This window comes from Lampetra fluviatilis, chromosome 41, assembly GCF_964198595.1.
Source record: "Lampetra fluviatilis chromosome 41, kcLamFluv1.1, whole genome shotgun sequence".
NCBI lineage: Eukaryota > Metazoa > Chordata > Hyperoartia > Petromyzontiformes > Petromyzontidae > Lampetra > Lampetra fluviatilis.
The window spans coordinates 2,313,897-2,332,121 of NC_136315.1; the positions used below are offsets into that span (position 1 = coordinate 2,313,897).

The following is an 18,225-nucleotide window of genomic DNA, read 5'->3' on the forward strand; positions in this document are numbered from 1 at the left end:
CACGCAGCGTGAACTAATGTGGGCCACAATTGGCGCTAATGTACTCACTCACGTGGCGAGCGAGCAGCCACAGCCAGCCATACATTAAAATTCTCCACTCCAACCACAGGCTCCCATAACACAGCCCAGCCGCAGCACTTACGTCGCTTGCGGCAGAGATTCGAATCCGGCAGGCCACCCCGACTAATACTACGGGTGGATGAAACCGTAAAATCCTACGCCGTCTGCTAGAGGGTGGACGCTCAAGATCCCCCTGACGTCATTTGAGAGGAGTATGCCAGTGTGTGACGGCGTCATATCCGAATTCAAAACACGACCTGCAAATTATTCATTTGGGTTTACGCATGGCAGCATGGCGCCTTGAGACCCTGTGAAAGATGCCTGCTCAGTGCAAGTGACAAATATTGGGTCTGTGTGGTTCCATATTGTGGATTAGATGAAACAGCCAGCCTGGTTAACACAAATCCTCAATACGAAGTCACCTCCATGGTTGTCGTGATAAAAGAGTGACCAATGTACCACCGTTCGTGCAATCACACACCACACACACACGTGCGCACGTGGTCAGTTTAAAATGGTTCTTTATTTAGTCTCAACGAAAGAAGCAGCACTATTAAAGAGATACAAACATATAAAGCTGTGTGCTTAGTTCTTACCCACACCAGGGTGACGTGACACGACCAGACAGGCGGGAGTTAGTCTGTCGGCGAGACGCGGCCGCCTCGTGCCTCTCTCACGCCGACCATCCACGCGACGCAGCGATCCACAATTAACACAGATTTGATGACCAGGCGGTCGCACTTTGCCGACACGTAAATGACGAAAAACCCCCACCACCATCCCACGAACAAACAAGCAATCCAGTTCGGCATCCCGAACGACGTGGCCGTGAACGCGCTCCCCAACGCACTCCCGACACGGCGCGCTCGCCAACGCGCTCCCGAAACGGCTTATTGCGGAGGGGCTCGCGGCTCTCGTGGGTTGCAAGGCCGCCGCCCCGGTTACCGCGCGCCGTTCTGCTTCAAGGTGCGCGCGGTCAAAAAGATCTCCCCGAGGTCGTTCGAAAACGAGGCCACCACCGCGTGCCGACATCGCGTCCCAAAGTTTGCCTTAGTTATGGGGGGAAAAAAATTACAGCGCACTTCCCTCAATTCGAATTACACACGGGCAAGATCGCTCAACCCCCCCCTTCCCTACAGGCAGGCTACACCGGTCCTTTGCGATAGACTTGCACCACAAACACAAACGGTACTCGACCACCACTCTTCACCATCCATCATGGGCATCGCTCTGCGTGGCACCCCATCGCAAGCGGTGGAAGGGAACGGCAGCAAATTTGGGATCGCGCGCTGGGTCCTACGCGTGCAGCCACGGACAAAATTTCCACGTCAACGCGTAGTCTCGCTCCTTCCCCCCCCCGCCCCCCCTGCACGTTTCCTCCAAAAGATGTGACGAGACGTAATATTCACCGGTACGTGAATCGGGGGGAGGGGGGGGGGTGTGTCCGGGGAGAGAAAGAGAATTAACAAAATCGGAACCACGGTGGGAGAGGCGAGCAACGGGGTGAGGACACTGGCGGCTTGAGGAGCCGCCACGCGTGGAGATAATTGGTGGTGTCGAGGCTTCACTAACAAATGTGATGCAAAGCGGAGCAGGCGCGGCCCTGGGGAGCCCACCACGGGCGAGAGAGAGGCCCATTCATCAAAACGCTCAGTTCATCCGTACATCAGCGGGGTTTCCAAACTCCAGTCCTCGCGACCCGCCATGCCGCACGTTTCCGCGCTCACATCGAGCACAATCGCGCACTCGCCAAGCTGTTACGCAACTGCACGCACCCCAATGATCGCTGGACACGTCGTTGAATCCGAATCGGATCTCTTCCCCGTCGTACGAAACGCACGCCTATATATATACACACACACATACACAGTCGCACGCACGGACGAAAAAGCCCCCATCTCGATTTGGTTGGGCGCTCTGTCAGGCGGCGTGTTTAGCAATCGCCGGGGGCGTGCGGTCGCGAGCGCTGGGATTTGGGAAGCGCGAGGCAGGCGACCTCTGGAAAACGTGGAGCAGACCGATCTACTTTGCGAGAACGCATCAATTCGAAAGAAACAAAAATCCACGGGCCACATTTTAACCTTCAGAACCAATAACTGTACTTTGTTCCAAGTCCGATTCAATTAAAGATTAAAGCAACGTTATTAATAAAGATATTAAATTGGGCGGCTACGGCTCTCTGGGGGAGCTGACGCGCCGTCGGTGCCGACCTCCCGGCAGCTCGCGACAGCCCCTCGACTCGCACCATCGATTCGATCCCCTCTCCTCCACCCCCCCCCCGCCAGCCTTGGGTGCGGTGACCCGAGCGGGGAGGGGGTGGGTGCGAGGGGGGGGTGGGGTCGTGGCTTTCACACCACGTTGCCGAAATGGCCTTCCCGAAAGAGCGGACCCATTTGTCTTACTCCCACCTGTCACTTCGGAGCAAGCCGTGGGCGCCGAGGTCGGGAGCGGCGACGCGGCCAATCCCCAAGCGAATACTCCCGGCACCGCGTCAACGAAACGGGAAGTGGCTCTCCGCCCAAGATACCTGTGCGACGGGCTCTAGAGGGCGCGACACGCACAACACGCTTGGGCGCGCCACTGAACGTGACAGCACGCACAGGTCAGTCAGCCGGGTTGGCTGCCGAGCTGTACTCGAGGTCTTTACGAGGCGAACCCGAGGCCTCTCCGGGAGCAACAGCAAACGGTTTGCGCGGCGTTAGCGGGGTCAAGATAACGCGCGAGCCGACAAACTCGCGACGCCGGATGGGGGAGCGTTCAAGTCGCGAACGACGGGAGTGCCCAGCCAACTAACGCGAGGGCGTAACAGGCACCCACGCCACGCATGCATGCATTTGAGTGGGCGCGATGGCACTAGAGCGTGCACCTAACAGAACTCACAGTGGACACCAACATCACGGGTCAATGCTTTATACAGAGCGGAGCAACGACTCGCCAAGCGCAGCGTCGGGGGCGCGGGTGACATTTACCCACGCGAGCTTCCCTTGACCCTACCGAGCGACCGACTGCCCGGCTCACGCCAATTCGAGAGGGTATTCGGTGGACACCGCCACGTTGACCGGACGCGTGGGAAGGTGCGGGCGTGCCCACGCTTTTTATCCCCGCCACGCGCGGTGACCTGTCGGTCGTGCGCCCGTCTGCTCCGCTGTGTGGACAGAGGTCGTGGGGGTCGGCCGGATTTGAGATGCTTGCCCCCCCACCTCACCCCACCACCCACGAATCGTTTCAACTGCAGCGCCAGAGTCTCGGAATCGAACCGGCGACCTCTGGATCGTAAGCCCAGTGCGCCGCTCTCCACGAGGCCACAGCGGCCGTGGCGAGCCTCGGTGTCGCTGTACCAACGGGAGCTGCACGGAGGCGTCTCTTTGCTCCGCGGTTTAAAGACATTGAAACCCTGAACGTATTGCACAACCTACAACAGCAACAAAACCCAACGGAACCGTGACTTCATTAGCGGGAGTGGCGAGCGCGGGTCGGAGCCCGCTGCACATAAACCTCTCCGCCTCCGCGAGACGAGGGAGTTTTGTTTTTGTTTTAAAATCTGGCCCAAAGTTAATTTCCAGGTGGGGCGTCAAATAGCAAAGGCCAGGGCTGGAAAACGACTCCAATTTAGAGGAGGGCTGGCATTCCATCACGGGGGTTTAACACAGCTGGTGCAGACAGGAAGAACAATTGGGAGTTGCTAGAAATTGGAATTTGCATCGGCTCTGCTCGTCACAGCTGCCGGGGTGACTCTCTCTCCGTGGGTGTGGATGCACACAGAGGAGACCACACGAATCGGCCGGCCCGCTTACATTGCAGTCACGTTCCAACTTCAAGTGAGGTGTAATGTTTTATTCATAAACGGTTTCACTTCATCTAAAGTGACCAATTTACGGCTACCTTTGCGATCTTTACGCAAACACACCGAGTCCAATTATATAAGCCCTCAGTCAAAGGTCAGCCTATACAAGAGTACAATACTAGCAAAACGCGCACGCGCGCACCCACACGGCCAGTTTTCACGCACACACAGCCCGTGTACATGCGCACGCACACACGGCCAGTACACACCCCCGCACACACAATCACACGCACAGTACGCATGCACACGGCCAGTATAGAAGTGATCACACGCACACAGAGACAAAGATTCCCCCGACAGCCTTAACGGACTTTTGGGGCAACTGCTGTTTGCGAGCACGTACATGCACACACACACACACACTGCCAGTATACACTTATCCGTATTAATCTGAAAAGCTGCATAGCAGATTAAAAAAGAACGACGTTTAGAAACAGTAGTTATAGATCAACGGAAAACACACGACGACGACACTTATCACACTATTGTTATTATTATGATAAAGGCCTCATTCCATGTTCTATAAAAATTACGATGTTAAGAAAAAAATAACAGTACTAATAAAACCAACCAGCATCACGTAATAGTGCAATCCTCTGCAATCACGGCTTAAAACAAAAACGAAAGCGCACTCCGTGTAGCAAGCACACACAAGCACCCATATCTTTATTTAATTTGTGTACAAGGTGAAGGGGTCGACATTCCGACCAATGTCCTGTACGCAGGGCAGCCGTCCGCCGGGAGGAAAGCGACAGCCGCTTCTGTCCGGATTAGGGGATTCCGAATCATCGCTCCGGAAGTGGAAAGCGCCAGAGACGCATCTCCCACGGGGGAGGGGGGGGGGGGTTGGAGGCAGCCGGGCTCACATCGTTCTGCCGACTCAGAACATCGGGGAAGCACGTGGCGCGCGTTGGGGGGGGGCCAAAAAAATATGTACAACATTTTCCTTCCACGTACCAATTCCCTAACCTAACCTGCAATTTGATCGTCACCGGATCCCTGCGTGGACTCGGCTTCGGTGCCCCCAAGTTGTGAAGATGGGCACCGGCATTCCTGGCATCCACCAGGCACGCAACGCCTCGCGCACCCGCCCCCAACCCTCCCGCAATGCCGTGAGAGATTGCGGAGATTGTCGCCAGTCTCGTCCTGCTCAGACACGAGTGCGACTCCTTTCCGAGCAAGCGTCCCGTGATGCCGGGGCATTTCGGGAGACCGCTGTGCGCAACGCACTCTCAGCGGGGTGGATTGACGCGTGCACGAGCGTAAGAATCGGTGCGTTTCTCTAGAACCCCCCCCCCCCCCCCCGACGTTTAGAACCCTCGACGTGTTTGCAGTCGGGAGTGGGGGCGGAGTGTGGTAGGAGGTGGGGGCGGGGGAGGCAGAGGGCAGACCCAGCGGCGCACGTCTCCATCAACAAAATAGAAAAGTAAAAAACGGAAGGACCTCGACGCTGGCAGAGAAGCAGGAGGGCGAGTGGCCGGCCGGACCTAGATCTTGGGCAGCTTTGGAGCGCTGATGGCCGGGTGGCTGTCGAGCAGAAGCCTGCGGCCTGTGCTCTTGTAGTCGAAGGTGCAGGCGTGCACCTCCGCGTAGCGGTGCATGCCGCAGAAGTTGTTGCCGCACCTGCGAGGTGGGGGGGGGGGGGTGGGGGAGTGTGGGCGGGGGACGGCACGGGTGAGGGGGGGCATCAGCGCGAGCGGAGGGCCGGCGGTGGCCCGAACGACGCCGACGCCAGGCCCCGTTGAGGCAGGTGACGGCAAAAGTAAATCCTATGAACTAGACCAGAGTGATAGAAAATGGTGGCGATTTGCGTTTGACAAAGCTGCCTTTCTTTGCGCTGGGGCGTCTCGGAACACTTGACAAGCGATAAACGTCCCCTTGGACGCGTCTCATTCCTCAGCCGCCACTCCATTATTATTCTTGAGCGTCGTCCGTCGTCCCTTCTAGCCGCCACGTGTCCTGCCAAAGTCCCACTCACTTTTCATTTGAATGGCGAGGATGATAGCATTATAACTGGGGTATGGACTGTTTGTATCGAAGGATCGTGGGGCGAGAGGGGTGGTGGTGGTGGCAGCTTGGCAAGTTCTTCATCCAGCAGTGGATGGATCATAGATGATGGTGAGAATAACAGTAACAGCGGTGGCTGCCGTGAAACAAGTCAAACGTCCCGATAATAATGAGTCTCGTCGACCGTTTTGTAAGGCGGGCGTGGGAGATGACCTCTTTGACAGGAGCCTTGTTTACGGATGAAGCAGAAGCGATGGGGCAGGTGGCATGGGAAATCTATCACTCGCTTTGCCCCAAGACGAATGTGCAGGTTGGCACGGGCCACAACAGCTCCTGGGACGGAATAATTTTTGTTTTAATCTTTCACTGCGTCGTCATTTCCCCCCCATTCCCATCCCGGCCGCACAAACCACGTCGTTCAAGAGACGAGGGAATCCACGCGGATCTCTCGCGCAGAGCAGCGCGACAACCCCCTTCGCGTTAAAGAATGGCCCGCGCAAACGGATACCACAGAGCCACCCCCGAGATCGCTTTGAGAGACATCCCGTCCTCACCGTAGGGAGCGTCACTATCCCGCCCGTATTGCCACGATGCTCGCTGCACGACAGGATGGATGAATTCCTATAATGCGGTGGCAAGTGGGTGCTCCGCTTGCGTCAGCCAGATGGATGAACAACCGTCGAGGTGTTAAATAATTTGCCTGCCGCGGGCCGCTGGAGGCAACGCTGGCAACCGCGTTCGCCGAGCCTCGCTCGCGCAAGCGAGGCCTGGGCCTCTCGGCGGGAGCTCCCTCCCCTCCAGCCTCCAAGAAAATGCTGACAAACGATAACCCCTTTGCAGCTGACGAGCGACTACCGAGGGTATTTTTAACACTTTCCGACGAAAGCTGATTATAAGTGAATGCGTTGTAGCGCCCGCGCGCCCGAAATCGCGGCGCTCCTCGACCATGAATCATGCCCAGGTGCAGTGGCGCATGAGCTCCGTGAAAAGGGAAACGTGGGTGAGAAGATTGACTGGGAGAGCAACGGCGAGGAGTTGTTATTTTGTGTGAGATTGCACGGCAATTATTTATTTGCTGCAGGCGCTCGCTTTCATCCACGCCGGTGCGGAGCGGCGCCGTGGAGCAGCTCGCGCTTATGCATTTTGCTCTGTCCATGTGATTGAAATGCCGCCCACAGTTTGTACAACAAAACCAAAAAGGAAAGGACCACTAATTAAATACTTCCGAAGATAAAAGCGTGTTACTAATTTGTTGATTATCATAAGTGTAATGAGATCGACTTGTGCAAAACTCACAAAACGACCTCCCCATTACCCATAGGCTGATTATCGTGGTTGCTGATTAACCAAGTAACTGTGCTCTTGTGCACACATATGCATGTGTATGTTTTTTCATGTCAGGAGCTCACAAATTCTTGAAAGATCCGGATACATGCCCATCGGTGAGCTCCTCCTGCAGGCGAGGCTGTTTTGGCTGGGTCATGTAGCCCACATGCCCAGCAGCTGCGTGCCAAACTAGCTTCTGTTTGGCTGGATAGAGGGGGCTTAATAAGAATGGCACGGGCTGGGAGAGATGGACTAATGTGGTACAGAAGAGTGTGGAGCCAAGTGGACTTGTCGAAGACTGTAACCAGCGAAGTCCAGATCAGCCTCGACGGTAGAGATACGTGAAGGACGCTACTGGGCAGTTGGAAGTAGTCACCCATCAGAAACGGCAGATAGCAGAAGAGCGACGCTCACAACAACGAGCGGAGTATCGGGTGGCTAAAACGGAGTAGGTTGGCAGTGGGGAGGGGTGAATCAGCCAGTCATCTCAGTCAGTCAACCCATGGCATCTGGGTCTGTTCCATGACCTCATGCCAGCGGGCATTTGACACTCCATGTGGCCTCAAAGCGCACCTAGCCTGGCACAAGCGCCGCGGTGACGTTACGAATGGCAGCTGTCGTTTTTTATTTTTACACACAAACCTCCCAGTGCAGGATCCTCCAAACAAAGAAAGAAAACAATTGGTGAGCAGATCCCGATTTTTCGGAACGGGTAGCCGATTCCGGAATGGGTTACAGGATAACCGATTGTCCTTTGACAACCCCCTTCTCGGTGGGTGCGGTGCGCGGTGAGCGACCGGGGTGGCTTGCCTGCACTCGTAGCTCGTCGCCAGCCCCGTCTTCCGACCGCAGAAGGAGCACCTCTTTGTCGCCGCCTTCTTCCTCGGATACCAAGTTTTCACCGCGTACATCTCGTCACCTGCCATGCACGAGACGGAGGGGGCACACGAGGGGGCACACGAGGGGGCACACGAGGGGGCACACGAGGGGGCACACGAGGGGGCACACGAGGGGGCACACGAGGGGGCACACGAGGGGGCACACGAGGGGGCACACGAGGGGGCACACGAGGGGGCACACGAGGGGGATCGGGGGGACGTTGACGATCTAATAAAGGTACACGGGAGCTTCCAACCTCACACGACGCCCGCGCGTGACGGTGCCCCCATCTACCACGACCCCATCTACCACGACGTGGACAAATGGGGCTACGTGCCGGGGAAGGAGTGGGGGGGGAGAGGATTTGGATGAATATGATCAGAGTTTCTTAAAATCCATGGCCACAGTAGGGTCAGCGCGATTCTAATTCTACATTTCAGGGAAATCCGTGAAAAGTTTGCCTTCAACCAATCACCCGAAAGCTGCCCTGGCTTCTGCTTGGATGGGCACCGAGCGTGTAAAACGTGGGTGTTTGTAGGACGCTGCAGGCAACATTATGGGCAACAGATGGCAGTGCAGCAAAGTCCATAATTATACTGTACTATCCTCCAACATTTGTGCCTTCCCTGTCATCACGAACCCCGAAGTGACCAACGCGGTAAAGGTAAAATAAACCCTACGACCCACATGGGGGGGGGGGGGGAACAGAAGGCCGCCGTGCATGTAAGTGAACAATCGGAGCCCAACGCCACAGACGTAGCCGACATTAAAAAGCCATGTAGGCGGCGATGACGTGAGGCGCCGCGCTGATTTGTAATTTGACACGACGTAGCGCGAGCACATTCGCGCGCAATCACGGCACGCTCCTCGACCGTTAATCACGCCCAGGAGCAGCGACGCATGAGCTCAGTTTGAGGGAAACGTGGGGAGAAGATGCGACTGGGAGGAGAGGAGCAGCAGCGGGTTGTTATTTTTTGTGCAAGATTGCAAGTAATTGATTGATTTAGCTGCAGCCGCGGCTTTTATCCGCGCCGGTGAAAAAAGCGGCAGCGCGCAATTCAACGGTCGTGCTGAATCGGGCAATTGCAGCATAAGTGCCTCGCATAGAGAGAGGTCTTAAAATTCTATTTGGCCATTCTTGTGCTGATCTCGGTTTTGTCGTGTGTGCTCCTATTTCTGTTTGCCTCATTGTTGCACTTTCTTTTATCCTCTTATTGCTTTTTGTCCTCTTCGTGAACCAGATCACTCGATCGCACGAGACTACCCAAGGTCTCCAAGGTTCTCGCCTGGTCAAAAAGTCAACTCTGAGACTTGAACTCTGCGGTTCCATTTTGCCGACATGAATGAGCTTGCGTCTCGCGTACCGTTCCGCCGAATCAGCACTTGCGAGAAACAAATTGCGATTTTCAGCGCGAACATGAAAGCCGCGTCGGGTTTCGGTTAACGGGGGGGGCGGGGGGGAGGCGACACCCGGCGGATTTAACACCCAGCGCCCAAAAATCAATCGGCTGCTGATTTAAACGGATTTGCAAACCCAACGTCGACGCTCGGGTAAAGCGGCAGAGACTTCTTCCGCTCCGCCATCACGCGCTCGTATCTCTTTCCCTGCCATTGGCAGAAAGTGTTTTAGTGCAGGCGAGTGCCAATACGGCTAAGCGATTGCATCGGCTCGCGGGGGTTAAGTGAAATACCTGATTCTTCGGCATGTGGAGAGCAAGGTTCTGAGCAGCGAGCACCATTGAGAGACTGCACACGCACGGAGAGGGGCACGCGGAGACGGCGGATCACACGGCACGCTCCGGCTAACGCGCCGCAAACCATCTCGGCTTCCTTCGTTCGGCAAACAAATCCCGGGGAATATGAAGCGTCCGTTTGATTTTGTCCATTGCATTTTCACCGACAGCTCGCAATCATGCATTATTAAAATGGCAGCCTTGTTAAAGTATGAAATCGTGAATTATTGAGCGAGGAGGCAAAACGCAACGCGCTCCCCTGCGCCACGGGGAACGCACGGAGAAAGCGCGCCGGCTATCTCCGCGCAAATCCCGGCTTCTCCGCGGCATGCCAGATCGACGGCGCCATCTCTCTCCGACCACAACGGACAACACGTGTCCCCTGTTTACACTGCGTCAGGATTACAACCCCAGACGACGCCGACGTCGGTAAAGACGAACGGAACCTGCAAAATTTCAGGCATCACAAGTGACGCCTTGACCAAATCTATATGCCCACCATTCCTTCCACTCCGTGACGATTATCGCGATGTCCGTTTCCCATAAGTCTGTAATGGTATTTCGCATTTCTATCATTTGTGTGCTTTGCCATGCTTCCAGTCCGAATATAGATTACTTACAAAGTTATTTAAATTGCAGTCCACTCAACAGTAGCCTGCCTCAAGTCTTCTAATCATTGTAACTTTACGAACTGTGATGCTTTTATTACACACACACTGTCATTTGCACAATATTTAAGCAATTAACTTAATTACTACATTCATCCAATCATACTTAAGTTTCGATGTATTTAGACCTTTAATGATTGTGTTTGTTATTTCATAAATATCGTGTCGAAACACAAAGAGGTGGCATCAAGGCCAGAAATGTTGATGTCAGGAATGAAAATATGAATAAAAAAGAGCAACAATATTCCGATCATCCTGGACCTTGCATCACACATCGTATCGCCACATTGCGGCTCCCGTACAACTCGGTCAGACAGAGGGGGGTGGGGGGGGTGAGCGGACACGGCCCGCGACCTAGGATCTACGATCCGTCCGGAGGCCCGGCAGGCGTGATGCCGTGCGAGCTCACGTAGGATGCGGCCCCGAAGGGATAGGAAGAGACGGACGCCTTTGTCGTTGTCTCAGCCCCGCAGCGGTGCAGCAGGTCGGGCGTCGCGGCTCGAGCCACAGAGCTGCCGTGCGGCAGGTGGCGGTCGCGCGACGTCATGCGTCCGAGCAGACGCATGTCTCTGCTGTTGCTGCTGCTACCACCGCATGATGGCACGGCGCCGGCTGCCGCGGCGTAGTCGCCCTCCGAGCCGCTTCTCGGCCTGGCATGCGCGCCCACCACCTTCTTGCCTGCGCGGTACAAGCGTGGGGGGGAGAGTCACGGTTGTTGGCCCAACCCTGGTCACTGTGGTCACACCCGCCCTCACCGCCGCCATCATAGCAATCGTCGAGCCTCTCCTGCGAAAACTTTCGCGGCAGCGGAGAGCGACAGGACCCTCTTGAGACTCATTGAAGCTTTCCTGGGTAAAAATGCCTAAATAATAATAAGAATACAAACTAGACTGGAGTTGAGAACCACTGCCCTTGACTGCCTCTCTCAAGCCCGCTGTGTCGGTACAGCTGAGAGACGTGCTGACGTTGGGAAGACGCCACGCAAATCCACATCGTGTTGTGGCTGTAAGGGCCCCCCCCCTCCCTCGTTTAGCTTCAGGCCCAGCCACCTTCGTCTCTCCAGTGCCGATGCCGAATCCCCACAAGGGAGGTGGAAGACCAGTTCAAATATTCGCGACTGATGTTGGCCGTGGTCGGGAAATTAACTCGGGTAGCCGGGTTCGTAGCGCAGTGCACTAAACACTTCGCCACTGCTCCACCCGTGTGTGCCCATGCACAAAGACAACAATTCCCCCATATAGCCTTTAACAGACTGTTGGGGCAAGGGCTGTTAGCCGGCACAGCACCCAAGGAGGGCGACTGGCTAACACCACGCCCGGCCGTCTTCGCGTCCCCAGTGCTGATGTTTACACACTGCAGCAGGTACTCATTTAAGGCCGAGTTGACCTAGGGGAGGCGCACAGGACCGATTCAAATGTTACCCACCATTATTGGTCGCGAGCGAGAGAATTGAACACTGGCCGCCATGTAACACGGCACGCCAACCGCTGCGTCATCGCTCCCCAGACACGCGCACACGCAAGCACACACGCAAGCACACACACACGCAAGCACACACGCAAGCACACGCGCAAGCACACGCGCAAGCACACGCACAAGCACACGCACAAGCACACGCACAAGCAAGCACACGCAAGCACACACACACACGCAAGCACACACACACACACAAGCACACACGCACAAGCACACACACACACGCGAGCACACGCAAGCACACGCACACATGCACAAGCACACGCACAAGCACACACACACACGCGAGCACACGCACACACGCGAGCACACACACACACGCAAGCACACGCACAAGCACACGCAAGCACACACACACGCAAGCACACGCACACACGCGAGCACACACGCAAGCACACACGCGAGCACACACGCGAGCACACGCGAGCACTGACCGGGTCAGAAATTGAATTTGGGCAGAATTCATCACATTCTAGGGCCACGAGAGGCATGCGGGCCGTCGAACGTCCGACTGCCAATCTCGGGCACCGTTTATGTGACCGGCGGCGGCCAGGAGAGCGACCGCGACGTGAAGTGGGAGCAAATAGCCGTGCAGCGGTGCAATCCGAGGGACGATTTACAGAATAAAGTCTTGCGCTCGCACGAATGTGCGCGATCAATCGTGCAACTCGGAATATATCATTTGCAATTTCGGCTAGGTATTCGTTGCTTGGGTTGCAGAGAGACAATAGGAGGAAATACGCCAATTGGAGAAGGCACGCAGGCTGAATAAGAGAATTTTAACCGTCAAGAAAAGTCCGCGGGAGCGGGCGTGGACGTGTCGCGATGGCCGGCGGGCAAGAATACGGACGGTGGCGGCCAGAGGGGGGAACGGGTTCGGGAAAACGTCCTCTGTGGAAACCGAGCGATGAATTCAGCTCCGTTGCAGGTCACGGGGTGCGTTCGTTAACATCGCAGGTCCGCGAGAAACGGCAACGGCTTGGCGGGGGGCCTTCACCCAGCGGTGCATTGACTGCGGCCGACGATAACGACGGACGAATCATATCTGTTTTTCTTATTTTGTTTGCTGGCCCCCGATCGTAACAATCCCTTCAATCGCCGTGATGCAATTTAAGGCTGAGTCACCACATGCAGGCGTCACGCCATGTGTGACGCAGCGCGTGACGCAGCGCGGTCTTTCACAATCTCATGACTCTGCAATCCATTTAGCGCCTGCACACAAACACACTTGCACCTGTCATGGGAATGCGGAGTTTCCACCCACTGGCTCAGGGCAGTAAAAGGGAGGTGGGAGCACTGCCTCAATGCTCATTTTGAGTAAGGAAGCCAATCATTTACTCTGGGAGGAAAATTGGAACACCTGCGGTAACTCACAATTAAAGGCGGCAATTCAAAAGGAAGATAAAAGGGTGTGGGGGGGGGGGATTTGCATAAAATTGTTGAAGGAAACACGTGGAGGACATCGGTGGCTCGTTCCGAGGAAGGTGAAGCAGCGTCGCACAGCACAACTACTTCGGAAGAGCCATCCAAGGGCGAGGTTCACTGCAGGGTGGAGCAGCACCGGGCTGGTGAGCGTTAATAACCAGCGAAACGACATTTACCTTCGCAACCTTCCCCGCAAGGCCCCGTGCGCCCCCCCCAATGCCCCCACCCCCGGCACCGCTGGCAACTGGACATTAGCGGCGCATGTGGCAACCCTCCCCCTTCCATGACGGTGAGGGGGGAATTGATTGGATCCTTATCTCATTCATGCCGCCCGTCTCATTTCCTCTGCTTTGTTTCTTCCGACGAGACCTTCTTAAGCAATCTGATTGGTTGGCAAATAATCGACAAGCACACGCATGCACGACTCAATGCGCGTGCCGTGAACGTCGCAGCGGATTTTTAGTCGCTGAATCGTGACACGTGGACTAGGGTGGTTAAACAATAAATCGGATGGGGTAGGGATTATGAAAGGCAGCAATCGGTCATCAAATCCAGTGGAATATGAGCAGGGAACGGTTGGAATAGCCACACTTTACCCCACCGTACACGACCTGTCGTTTGACTTCCCGCGGTTGAACCCAATTACACTGCTGGGTGAAGAGGGGGGGGGGAGATTTGCCCAGCCCGAAAGGTTGAACCAAGCCAGCGACCTCTGCGTTGAACCCAATTTTAACCACCCTAACACAGAAACACAAGGCGAATGGAACCATATTGATTATAATAAGAATCAATTCTTAAGCTTATTATTATGAGTTGTGCAAAATGAATGCTAATGGTACGCATATCAATTTTTTGGTAAACGTTTCATGTCCACGTGATGCATCTATGGAGAGCCGTCTGCGTGCACACGAGCTGCTGCACAGCAGCGGCTGGACCGTTGAAACGTGACGATGGCTTGGGGAGGGGCCTTCGCCCCGGCAGCGAGTTCACCGAGGCCGACGATATCAACGACGGCGCGCTCCCGTTACATTCCTCAAGTAACAACACTGCGCGACGAGGCCGACACGAGCGACTATGGACACATTGCACGAGAGAGGCGGTTCAGAAGACACGAGGAAGGTTCGACCCCCACCCCTCCTTTTTCAGAGACGCGCGGCGTGGAACTCACCTGCCGACACCACCCTGCTCGGGTTGCCGGCTCCGCCAAAGTTTTGCTGAAAGGCACCGGGGCACATCGGCAAAGGCAGCTGGAACCTTTTCACCTGCGCCGGCGGGCGCAGGTTGCTCGCCCCCAAAGAGGATGGCGGTCCGAGGCCGTCGGGGGGCAGCCTCGCGGCACGGCGGCGCGGGGACGGCACCAGCAGCGGCTTGAGGAGCGGCACGGGCGGCGCGCCACGCCCCCCGGCAAACGGCGCGGTCCGAGCCGCCCCGCTCTTGGCGGCCCTCGGAGGCTCCCCCGCCGACCGCTTCAGCCTCTTGAGGGTCTTCGTCGACTCGGGGAGGTCGTCGTCGCCAGAGCCGACGCGGCCGCCTTTCAGCTGCCTGGAGGGGCAGTGCGAGGCTCGCGAGCCGCTCTGCGCCCCCGCGATGAGTTCCCACTTCGTGTCGAGCCTTGCATTGTCGAGGTCGCTGCCCTCCTTCGGGATCATCAGCCGTTCCAGAGCCTGGACGGTTTTGGCGACTTCCGCTTTGTACACAGACTCTCTGCGCTCCGCGGCGCGGGCGGCCGTAGCCGCCACCGCCGCCGTGGAGATGTTCAAGCTATCCATTTCGTCGGCGAGTTCCGAGAGATCCTCCGTCGCGACGAGGCATTCCGGCGCGGCGTCGGCGTTCACCGCGGCCGCGTCCTTCTCGCCGCTCGGCGGGATGCAGAATGCCGAGGGGCCCAACCCCGGCAGAGCGCCGCCAACGTCGAGTTGCGGAAAAAGAGAGTACGCGGGCCAAATGTCGGCCGCAGAGAGCGCGTAGGAGCCAGCGACATGCGAGTTGTTGAACAGACTGCCCCCTGCTTCGTGCATCAGCAAGTGAGTCCCGGACGCCAAGTCCTCGTGAGTCGAACCCAGGGTTCCTTCAGAAGGCGGCACTGCCGGTGCACCGCCGGCGGCGCCCGCCTCGCCTCTGCCCGGCACGGCCACACCCTCCAGAACGTCTGCCCCCATGGACAAGCTGCCACCGGTGGCGTCACGCAAGCCCTCGGAACGGACAATCGCGTCATAGGCCTCACCCGTCAAGGCGTTGGCCGCAAAGTTTCTGCCATCGAAGAGGTTTGGGATGGCGGGGAGAGGGCTGAACGAGGACATGAATTCGGCGTGGCTTTTGGTGATAGTGGCCTTCTGATGGTCGGTCATCGGGGCGTGTGCACCCTGCCCGCCGGACATCTGCCCAACTGCTGGGTGGAAACTGCCAGCAATCACGCCGGTGGTGAGCAGGCTGGTCGACACGTACGGGAGACCCACCGGCGCGGCGGAAATCCTGCCGCCGGCATAGCGAGGGCAGAACGATAACGGGTTTATCAAGGGGACCGGCGGCAGAGTAGGCGGCGGTGGCCCCGTGCGCGAAGACCCGCGCAATGGTGCCGTGGTGACCGGGCTACCCGGGAGATACGGCGATGCCGGCGGTTGCTGGGAGCTCTCGGCGTTTGAGTCGTGGAGCGGCGGTAGCAAATGCGGCTCTTCGCACTGCGGGAAGGCACGCAGACGGTGACGGGAGTAGCGGGTGGTGATATCTTCATACAAGTCCTCGGGCGACGGAGGCCGCGGCTGCAGCTTGGGAATGCCTTTCTTGGGCTGCAAACACAACCACAGTTTTTTTTTTATAACTCCTCCGTTACAATGAGGGTTGTTAAATGAAAGCCGTAAACTTGTTTCAAAATCAATAACCAGTTCAGAAAGCCAGGAACCTTTAAGCGATCAGAGTGTAACTGTATTCAGGAATGCACCGATTGGCACCTAGGCCTAGGCAAGGTAAGGTAAAAGTTAAAAACAACGAGCCCACCTTTACCCTCTACCCTACCTTTTACCCTATATAGCAGAGCAGGTAAGGTAAAAGGTAAAAAGCAACGAGCCTACCTTTACCCTACCTTTTACCCTTACCCCATACAAATTACCCGATTACAGGGTAATTACTGGGGTACTACACATGAAAAAGGTTTATAACGGTAAATGCTAGGTAGAGCGCTTTATACATATAGAATACTCTCGACGATTCCAATTGTACACGCTTTCTTTGAACTCACTGTGTCTGTTGTTGTTGTCGTTATTGTTGTTGTCGTTGTTGTATCCTCAAATATTGTAACTCAATTTTAACCCACTTCCCAATGTGTTATCGACTGCAAACTTGGTATACTTATGTTATACTGATGACAATACTATATTCTATTATAAATAACGGAAAACATATTTTAAACATTATTTTTTATGTTATGTTTCTGCTTGGGTCTAATTGTCCACGCTCAACTGACGTTGGCTGTAAATCAGCACGGTTCCTTACGTTATGGCAAGCTTCGGGGCCACTTCCTGGAGTCGTGGAGTTCTGCCATTACGAATACGGTACATTTCATAAAAGTGTGTTTAAATTTTTTTTTTTTTAAATATCACTTATTAAATGGAGGCCACGGACTGCGCCACGGAGCTTTTAGCGGTAAACAAAGTACCGTATTTACCGGGTAATACTTCGTGCTACCTTTACCTTATCGGGTAATTCTTCCGAGCTACCTTTACCCTACCCTTTACCTTATCCCTTGGGCATGTCGACACATTTACCCTTTACCCGGTAAAAAGGTTAAATTACCTTACCTTGCCGAGGCCTACTGCCACCCCAGAAGATGGAATTCTGGATTGTCTTGTGCATTCACCATTACGGCATGAAAGCTCCCTTCACCCATACATTGACTTGGTTTATAGCGAGACACACCTCATTTCACACCGAAAACCGGGAATGGCGAGTGGGCGACACGAGCATATATATTACACCGACACACGACGACCAGATCACAGCTGGAGAACAGATCAATCTCCCATCAGTGCATCTGTTTTCATTAAATGTGCCGTCCGGTTCCGTTCACTGTTGTGTAACGTTGTTGAAAATAAGACAGATTAGAAATGCTTTTGAAGAAAGTATGTGACATTCTAAACAAACGACCAGATAGCGACGCAACGACAGTGCCGACCGCGCGAGAGGAAAGTGTCCACGACCTTCTTGGCGAAGCTCATGTTGTTGCGGAGCACGTTCATCCTGGTCATGGTGAGTGCGTTCTCCTGCAGCTGCTCCACCGAGGGTGACTCCTCGGCATCCTCCTCCTCCTCCTCCGCGTAGAGATTGTACATCGAGCCGCCACTGCACAGCGCGCACATAGGGAAGTGCAGCGGCGCACGCACACAGACACACACATACGAGGCTCAGATCTCCCGCGTAGCCTCAATGGACTGCCGGGGTTGTTATCAAACGCCTGTCAGTGACGACGTGGCTCACGAGGTGGTAGTGGTGTGGCCAGTACCACGCCGGCCACCTTGTTTCCCCAGTGCCGAGGTTTGACACGCTGCACCAGCTACTCATTTCAGGCAAAGTTGACCAAGGAAAGGGCCCAGGATCAGTTTTGATATGTCACCGATGCTGGCTGCAAGTGAGAATTAAACACGTTGCCGGGTTCGTAGGACAGTGCGCTAACCGCCGTGCAACCGCTATCTTACGCACGCAAATCCCCGTATTCACACACACAAAAAAAACATCCCCGTATAGCCTTAGCAGACTGAAGGGGGAAGTGCTGTTAGCGAGCACCTATGAAGGCCGGAACGGCACACGAGGGGGT

At 55.6% G+C, this 18,225-nt stretch overlaps 1 protein-coding gene across 2 annotated transcripts in view; it reads right to left on the reverse strand.

Moving 5' to 3' along the window:
• Positions 1-564: 564 nt before the first annotated feature.
• LOC144946432 (AN1-type zinc finger protein 4-like) overlaps positions 565-18,225 on the reverse strand; it is a 33,596-nt gene continuing 15,935 nt past the window's right edge. Inside the window, exons 5-10 of one of the 2 annotated variants that reach the window (XM_078875281.1) lie at positions 17,612-17,753; positions 14,587-16,204; positions 10,927-11,195; positions 9,808-9,862; positions 8,048-8,156; positions 565-5,527 (exon numbers count right to left, since the gene is read on the reverse strand). In XM_078875281.1, coding sequence (XP_078731407.1) covers positions 5,392-5,527; positions 8,048-8,156; positions 9,808-9,862; positions 10,927-11,195; positions 14,587-16,204; positions 17,612-17,753 — 2,329 coding nt within the window. In that variant the 3' untranslated portion in view covers positions 565-5,391. Of the gene's footprint in view, positions 5,528-8,047; positions 8,157-9,807; positions 9,863-10,926; positions 11,196-13,653; positions 13,801-14,586; positions 16,205-17,611; positions 17,754-18,225 lie in introns of those variants that run through there. The other variant, XM_078875282.1, reaches the window with a different exon arrangement.